At 34.3% G+C, this 9,431-nt stretch overlaps 1 protein-coding gene across 2 annotated transcripts in view; it reads left to right on the top strand.

Annotated features, from left to right (window-relative positions):
• LOC117106508 (proton-coupled folate transporter-like) overlaps positions 1-8,118 on the top strand; it is a 9,869-nt gene extending 1,751 nt beyond the window's left edge. The window contains exons 1-8 of one of the 2 annotated variants that reach the window (XM_033247878.1): positions 511-682; positions 2,633-3,555; positions 3,687-3,749; positions 4,533-4,706; positions 4,895-4,978; positions 5,471-5,636; positions 6,541-7,290; positions 7,572-8,118. In XM_033247878.1, coding sequence (XP_033103769.1) covers positions 2,646-3,555; positions 3,687-3,749; positions 4,533-4,706; positions 4,895-4,978; positions 5,471-5,636; positions 6,541-6,616 — 1,473 coding nt within the window. In that variant the 5' untranslated portion in view covers positions 511-682; positions 2,633-2,645 and the 3' untranslated portion in view covers positions 6,617-7,290; positions 7,572-8,118. Of the gene's footprint in view, positions 1-510; positions 683-2,632; positions 3,556-3,686; positions 3,750-4,532; positions 4,707-4,894; positions 4,979-5,470; positions 5,637-6,540; positions 7,291-7,571 lie in introns of those variants that run through there. The other variant, XM_033247879.1, reaches the window with a different exon arrangement.
• The last annotated feature ends 1,313 nt before the right edge of the window (positions 8,119-9,431 follow it).

Below are 9,431 nucleotides of genomic sequence, written 5' to 3'. Positions count from 1 at the left end.
CTCGAGTGTTGAAGAAACAATTTCTGCAATATATTCCATCTTCAATTCATTAACTCATAAGCGGAACGTAGGCTGAATGTACCTGTAAGGCCTACGTTTAAATTTAATGGACCTTTCGCGAGTGCAACAAAATTACTGTACAGCAGGGGCGAATCCAGAGATATCCAAAAGTTGGGGCCGAAGTTGGGCCGTGATCGAGACAACACTGTTGTAGGGGGTACTAGGGGGTTCGGGGGCATGCCCTGCGAAATTTATCTCTTCTAGACGCCCGAAAACAGCATTTGAGGCGTTCTGGGCTATCATTTTTTCTTTATTCTTTTTTTTTTCTTCTTTTTTTACCTTCCCAAAAGGGGGGGGGGGAGAGCCGCCCGGCCCCGCCCTAATTTCGCCCCTGGTACTGACTAATTAGAACAGACCGTGAATGTTATATGCGCTTGAAGTTGGTGAGTGGGCGAGGCTGAGTGGAAATGAATCTTAATGAATTTGGTAAGAGGCCCTCTATAAGTTTAAAGTTAACTCGGACCATGACTGGGACACAGTTGCGTCGTACGATGAGTCGAATGGTATAAAATTGATCAAAATGCGAGCTATTATAGACCTATATATACAACAGCGATCATACGATAGATAGATCTAGTCATATCACGAGTTGTTGGAGTTTGTGAGACCAACTACGAAAAGAGTAAGAGATAACACGCGTAACATAACAAGTGATAGGCCTATATATAGAAATGGATAGGGTCTAATTAAGTAAGCCTGGCCTTAGGCTATGTCTTTGCCTTCTACCAAAAAAGTACTCAGCTCAGAGACTGAGCTACTACTATTGGTACTTACTGCAGTGGCCAGAATCTAAGATAAGAGAGGGCAGATTCATGCACAGTCGCCGTTTTTCGGTGGTAGTAAGAGGCCTAACGTAGTCTCATAGTTACCAACCTGAGAGATTTGAAATGCGTGAGTAACTATACCTGTTGGCTTGGGGGTGGGGGTGTTAGGTCCAAGCGGCAGGGGAACCCCCCCCCCCCCCCCGCCACTCCGACGATCTGAGCATTTTTTGTCTGTTTAAAACGATTTCAGGGAGTGTTTGTCGATACAGGTACATAAGCAAAGATTTTATTAAAAAAGCCAATTTGAGTTTCTATGTAGGATGTTTAATTTGAGCACCCAAAATATATAGACAAACATAAACATTTCATTACTGATCAATTTTTACTATTAGTAACTCGTTAGTGAAATAAGTAGGGCCTTCAAGTAAATACTGTACTCTCTCATGACTCAAGTTACTGCATTTTTATAGTTTTAATACAACCAATTTCCTCTAATAATAAATTTTCCCCTGAATTTGTGATAAATTGTTATCACGCATAGACTTGTGTTAAATGCATGACAAATTTAGGATCACGCATGTGTTTCTGCAAAATGCGTGTTTATCCAAAATCACTTTGAAATGCGGGACCGTCCTGCACGATGCGAGACGGTAAAAATGTAGTCTTCTGAACTTGCCCTGGGCCAGGGTGGGACCTAGAAGCTATAGATTTCAGTTGAAAAACGTTTTAAGCTTCTTACTATTTCTTTTATTGCGAAATGTCTTTATGATTTTAATATTTTTAATTACATAACAATCAACTCTAGACACGGTGATCATCTTAAATTTGTACATCAATATGCTCGAACAAATTCTCTGAAATATTCTGTGTTTCATTTGTTTCCACGCGCTTGGGAGGAACTACCTGTAGAAACTAGAGATTTATTGGTTTTAAATCTTAAAGCATTTTTAAACGATCTTAAATTATATTTTAAATAAGTTTTACAATTTCTATATATATATTTATTGTTAAGGCAAATTTTACAGATTTTAAGTATTATTTCAATTGCTCATTATTATTTTATGTGTAATCGGAATAGTGCATTAGGAGACCTACATGATAGTGATTTGGTTCACTTTTAGGAATCCTGTCTCAGCCTGTTTCATATTTTTTATGCTTTTATTTTGTTGTATTGTAACCGGTTGTTTTTTTTAATGTATTTTATTGAGACAAAATAAATGAAATGAAATGAAATAGGGAAAAGTAGGCCTCCCTAGTTTTATACCCTATTCAGATTAGACTTTGCTTTGCGACCGGTTGCGAAGTAATCGATGGTAAACAGTTGTAATCCAAATTGTTCGCAACCATTCGCAAACTTCAACAGCATTCAGATACCTTTTACTTTGATACTTTACGTCACTAGCAACGATATAGGTCGTCCTGTTTTGTTTGACCTCAGCCAATCAGTGCCTGAGGAATCCATTGCAATCGGATTCTGTGGTAATCGGGAGTAATAAATATTGTAGCACCCAATCGCAACGGGTAACATTTTCGAAATCAATTACTTACTAATTACTGTTGGTGAGCTTTCAGACACGATTTTAATTTGCAATTGGATGTCGCAATTGCTCCTAACCGATCGCAATGCGAAGCTAGTCTGAATGGGGTATTAATGTAGAAGAAGAAATGCTTTCATGAAGAAGAGTAAGATTGCTTGATAGCTAACATTTACTTTTATTTATTGCATTTATATACATACAATTAATTAATTAATTAATTAATTGATTGATTGATTGATTGATTGATTGATTATTAATTTATCTTCTTAGATTTCCATTTATTATGGAACCAGTCAAAACAATACGACATATCCTTACTGTGGAACCTGTATCTTTCTTGTTTTACACCTCCATGTTTCTACAAAATGGAGGAGGACAGCAATTTGTATTTTACAAAGTTTGTTTCCTCAAGTACAACCAATCTGACATCTGCTGGAACTTGACCCTTGGACAGAAGATGCAGCAGTACCAAGATATGGAGGATTACTCAGTATCTGCTACATCGCATTGGGTGATACTTTTAAACCTCCCTGTAACCATTCCTGCTATCTTCACTTCAATCTGCTTTGGCGCCTGGTCAGATAAGTACGGACGCAAGCCAATGATGATACTTCCAGCATTTGGTTTCATTGTTTTATCAATCTTCTATTTGTTTGAAGCATTGAACATGGAAATGCCACTAGAGTTTTTGATAATCGGTAACCTAATTGCAGGAATCTGCGGTGGGTTTGTCGCAATAACCTTCGCTACCTTTAGTTACATCGCTGATGTAACTACAAAGGAGAATCGTACCGTGCGAATGGGTATTCTACAGTCCATGACGTTCTCTAGTAGCATTGTAGGTCTTTTAACTTCAGGCATAATTGTGGAAAATCGTCAGTATGGATTCATCGTTCTTTATTGCCTTGTTGCCAGTTGCAATGTCATACTTATTGTGTACACTCAGTTCTGGTTGCCAGAATCCATTGGACCAAACAAAGACGCATATTTTAAATCCATAACCAAAGAAAACAATAGAGGGAATACAGATGAGGTCACTGAGTTCAAATGTAAGGTTTGCTGTACAGATATGTGGAATCCTAGAAACTTCAAGATTGTTTACCAGGATGTAATGAAAAAAAGAGCAAATTTTGACCGTTTTATGCTGTTTTTGTTGTTTATGTCTTTGTTTATACTACAGATTGTTTTGGCAGGTAGGCTTCCTTAGAAAACATTCTTTCCTGTCTTTTGATGCTTTGGGTGTCTCTGTCTAAATAAATAATAAATTATGACATTGTACACTCTTTTAATTAAAATTTTTTTTGTTTACAATTTATTAATACAGGTGATAGTCAGATATTTGCTTTGTATGCGAAAGATTCAATTCATCTTAGCCCAGCTGAAACCGGTATGACAATAATTAACTTAATTTACTTTACTTTTCAATGGCAATAAAACTCTTTAAATTAGTGAGAGCATTAGGTGTAGTGATGTCTTATTAGACCCATATATGGGCAGGATAATGTCATATCATGATGGTCATATCACATCCATATATGAACATAATGATGTTATATCACTACTACTGTATAATTAATCAGCATGATGTCATGTTTTTTTTTTTGTTTTTTTTTAAATATATTTTTTAGTTTCTATTTTTTTTTAATTGTGTTATTTTATTATGTTATTTAACCCAGGTGGGACCCTGTCGGGTACTCCCCTCCCGTGTCAGGAGGGTTCTGAAGCTCATCATATGGGCAAGGTTGCTCATCTCCCTGTCAGGTCACACTATACCTAATGTACAGTGTATACCTGATGATTACCCAACCCAATGGACCTTTCCGCTAAGCTCCGCCCCTTGGATATTGTTGCTAAGGTCTCACAAGACGGCAGTGTTAAAACATACGCGAACACGTGCGTTTGTGGGACAACACGTGTGTTTGTAAGACGCGCGCGTATTCCTAGCGCTGTTCTGATTAGTCAGTTGTTAAGTTTGATTGACACTCCGGAAAGGTCTATTGCATTACACCACATGATATATCAACAGTATGTTGTGTGTTAGTTTTCAATTTTGATTGTAAAATTTTAATGTATTGTAATATACTTTTTGTGTTTTACTTCTTGTATTCTTCTTCCCCTTGGTGGGGTTTATTTTGAATAAATTGATATGTTTACTGCTTGTTTCTTTTAGGTTACTACACAGCATCAAAGAATGCTGCCATGTTTGTAGTTGCCATAGTAACCTTGTTGATTGTGAGGAAATTAAATCTAAATGAAATCAGATGCTGTATATGTGGGATACTTATCGCTGTGTTTGGATTCCTGGGTGTCAGCCTAGCACGCTCCCAAGACGTCTTGTGGGCTAGTAAGTATTTTTGGCTAGAAAATTTTGTGACTAGTAATACATGTGGGCTAGGAATTATGGACTAGCAATACAGTAGTCAAGAGTGACAGAGCTGTTGGGGGTCAGGCTCCCTTAAAATATCTAGTGGGACCAAGAAGCTGTGATTTCATGGGTTGAGTGTTTAATCAATTTTTCAATATTGTTTACAGTGTTAATCTTCTTATCACCGGTCGGTGTGGCAGTGTCAATCGTCAGAGGTGCTATTTCAAAAACAGTTAGCCCAGAAGAACAAGGTTTGTGGTACAGTTTAATTTCATGTACACATAGAGTTGCACCAAGTAAGGATCCATTAGATAAAGTCCTTTGAAAATATTGTAAATAATACAAAGCTTCTGTTATTGTTGGGAGCTTTGAATTGTACGATGGTAAGACTTAAGCTCTGTCTAAACTATCAAATTTTGTGTGACAAAAAAGTGTGATATGCCCATATATGGGCATGATGACATCACACCATAACCATATATAGGCATAGCATTACTATATATGGGCTTGTTACATTTTTTTTGTCAAAGAAAATTTGATAGTCTGGATAGAGCTTTACATAGTGACGTCACTAAGAAGTCATCTGCACATTTGGGAACATTGAGTTCTTGGCGTTTGAATTCTGGACAAGAATGGTCATGGATGAGTGAATCCATTTTTAGAGTTACGTCGTCACACAACCTGGAAGCAAAACAATATTTATAACAATATTTTAACATTAATGAACATTTTTTATATTACAGGAAGTGTGTTTGCGGCTTTGTCTTCCCTGGAAAACCTCATGGTGTTTGTTGCGGTATTCATCTTTAATAGCCTTTATCCGGTTGCGAAGGGTGCGCCTGTATTTGGTGGTGGCTATGTGTACTTTTACATGGCTCAACTACTCTTAATTCCTTTCATCTTGATGATGTAAGCATCAAACTATAATTTTTATTATCAAAATATTTTTTTAATGATTTTTAGACTTTTAATTGAAGATCCTTAAATTAATTGTTAAATATCTATGTATGCATCTGTACATTGACAAGAAAATATTTTCTCAATATAATTTTTAATTGGAAACTTATGTAAGTGAACAGTATATGCAATTTATATATTGAGTATTACCATCTTCTCAAAGCCTTCTTTCTGTCTCCAAATGCCGTACCAAAACCTACTGTCAATGTTCTTTTACTTTTGCTTCTGCCTATTTCTGGAACCAACTTCCAAATTGCATAACTTCTTCCAACTCTATTTGCAACTTTAAGTCACAACTTAAGACCTATTTGTTTTCCAGAGGCTTTTCACATGCGTTGCGCCTTTGATCGCCATATAAATTTGAAATATTATTTATTCTTCCTATATTCACTGCTATATGTTCCTATAATGAATAATGCAATTATTATACATGTTCTGCATACATTCCTATATTTATTTATTCTTTCTTTATACTGTAGGCACTTTCAGTATCTATATATTCCTATATTATTTCCTATACTGCTATTATTGAAAATGCTATACCAAATTCCTATATATGTTCTATATATTCCTATATGCATTCCTGTTTTGAATAATGCCATTCCATACGTTCCTATAATACTGTACATACAGTTGTACTGTATTGAAAATACCATCCCTAATATTTTCCTGTATGTTCCGATAAAAGTTCTTCCATCTCATCGAACGTTGATAACATATACACTAATTATATTGAATATGTTCATTGTAATTTTTTAGAGTTTTCTAAACTTTATATGATTTTGAAATGTAGAATATGAACCAGATATTTTTGTTACTCTGTAAATTATAAACTTAATTATCCTTCTTATTTCAGGTGGGTTGGAGACTTGATGGGGTTTGTAGTGAAAGACAGATTGATTAATGATTTTATTGGTGATGTAGTTACTTAAGTGCTAAACTGAACAATTAGATGATTACTTATTATAGCCTTAGCACTTAGTGTACACGCCCAAACTCCTTTTAATGAATTCTGATTACCGAACTAATGTTTAATGTCTGTCACATGACATGACATGACATGACATGTAGCAGCCAATCACAGCAAAGGGGTCATAGTTTTAAGTTTCCTTTTAAATTTTTATATGACAAATGAATCTTGTTTTTATAGATGTAAAAATATAATATGGACTATATTTATATATAAATTAGCACTCCAGATATTTGCACCAAAAAAATATATATATATAATAGAGATAATTGAGGCCAAAAATTTGTGTTACACAAGCTCAATCTTGAATGGTTATCAGCAGTGGAATAAAATAATGTAAATATTGTTTACATAGTACATTGTTAAAATACAAAATAATGTATTTTATAGTAAAATGGTATATTTTTTTTGTTTTAATATTTGTAGATATGATATATCCATAAGATATGTACATAAGCATGCTAATGTTAATGAGCCAGTAGAAAGATGAATGTATTTTATACTGAAAAAATATGAGTATGTTCTTAATATTCTTATGATGAATTTGATAATAGATAATTATATAAATAGCAAAGCATAATATTTTAACATATTTTGTACTGAAATAAAACTACAGTATTTTTATTTTGATAAATAGTTATGAAGTTACAGGAGTTTCAACATACACCTGTTTAAAAAACAATAGAGAAATCAGCCTTCATAATTTATGATTTGGGCATTTCTCAGGCAGAAACCAGAGATCGGTATAAAATTATACCTCCCTGAAGAAACCATCATCAAATCAATAAAAATTGTTGTTTTAACATTGAAAATGGAGAAAATAACAGCATAGCATGATAAAGGTTAGTTTAGTGTAAAAAAATGTTGAAATTCCAGCATCTGTCTCTTATACACATCTATATGTGTATAAGAGACAGTATATATATATATATATATATATATATATAGTAAGGTGTAATACATAAATTGTGTATATACTGTGCACATGATAGGTGTACAGTACTTGTGATAATGTTAATTAGTTGATACAACTCCACCAGATCATAAAGGGGCCCCCATGATGTTACCGACCTCTCTGCATTTCCAAAAGCTTGTCAGCCTGTAAAATAATTTGAAAACCAACAACTGACCAATTGGAACAAGGCAAGGTATACGCACATGTCCAACAAATACACACGTGCTGTCCTACAAACGTACATGTGTACGTACATTTACACTATCATTTTGTAGGACCTTCGCAACAATGTCCAAGGGGCGGGGCTTTGTGGAAAGGTCCATTATTTTTTTATCAAACCCATATATAGATATGATGATGTCATATCATACCCATATATGGACATGATTTCATATCAAAGTCATCACATGTATGTTTGTACAATTTTGAGATGTATATTGTTTTACTGCAATAATTACTGTGCAAACTTATAAATTTTCAATAAATTATAATTAGTGTAATTATTTGTATTTATTTTATTTATTCTGCTGTAGTACATGCACTCTGATCATGCAAATGAATACACAATACAGGTATACTTCCCATAGAACCAAGAAACAGAATAAACAATTTATGAAAGAGTTACTACCCCTTATTTATATACGGTCGGATAGTGCCCTTTGAATAAATGCCTCAACGCCCAAATGTAAACCAAAGCTGTAAATAAAACTATTGGAAGCAACATCATTCTCAACACATTTTTTTATGTTGTACTCATTTTTTTATGTTTTATTTATTACGGTATAAAAGATAAATACAAAAGCGGTAGTATAGCACAAGGCTGAAATTGTCTATATTACAAAAAACTGCACATTGAAACACTTTAACAATTACAAAAATTACAATTATAATAAAGCAATTAATTTACTATTAGTTGCACAATGGAATACTATTAAAATTACAAATAATTGCAATTGCAGAAAAGAAAAATAATTTACTATATGCAACAGTTACTAAATAGACCTACAATCAAATACAGTACTTAAAATATAATACTATAAAAATAGATCCAAGTTTACAGTGAAATTAAGGGGTACATTTGAGTATAATTAGTACGTATTCATTGTAGATTACACACAAATAAATAAAAATAGACACCTCCCCCGAATTTAAACCCCCGGACCCCCTCAAAAACCCTTCTCAACAAAAGCCTCGGGGCGTTTATTTATTTGAATAAGGACACGTTTCGGGAACTTATTTGAATAAGGACACGTTTCGGGAACATAGGTCTTTTTCACGAATCGGTAGACATCTTCAAGTCTTTTTAAGAACATTTTGCTGGAAAAATTTTTTGGATACGACGCCCCGTTATGGAGTTATGATTTTTCAAAATAACATGTCAGAAAATCAGCCCAAAAGCTTATCCTATTTCTGTTGGTTACGCACCGCTGATTCGCAATGTTTGTCATCACTTCATGATGTCTACCGATTCGTGTAAAAAGCCTATTGTTATTAAATGTTCTGATTATCATCATTTACTTCTAGACCATACGATATAGACCTACCAAAATAAACATTTGTAAAATATTGAGCAGAGTTTTATTTGGAATAAACAAAATTGTTGCTATCAAGTATCAGCATCACCAATCGCTGACGCCGATATGAATTTTTTTATCTACAACAATTACGTCATCTATCTATCTAGGTGCTATATAAGATCCTGACGTTGGCTATAGGCTAGTACAGTACTCATCAGTGTGACCACTGCTTGGGGTATTTACCCAAGATCTTGGGTATTTTGACTTGGTCTTGGGTTCTTGGGTATTCCTTTCAAATCCTTGGG

Source organism: Anneissia japonica, unplaced genomic scaffold, assembly GCF_011630105.1.
Source record: "Anneissia japonica isolate Jap-2015-1 unplaced genomic scaffold, ASM1163010v1 scaffold368_len332514_cov184, whole genome shotgun sequence".
Classification (NCBI taxonomy): domain Eukaryota; kingdom Metazoa; phylum Echinodermata; class Crinoidea; order Comatulida; family Comatulidae; genus Anneissia; species Anneissia japonica.
This window is presented reverse-complemented; position numbering and strand designations above follow the sequence as displayed.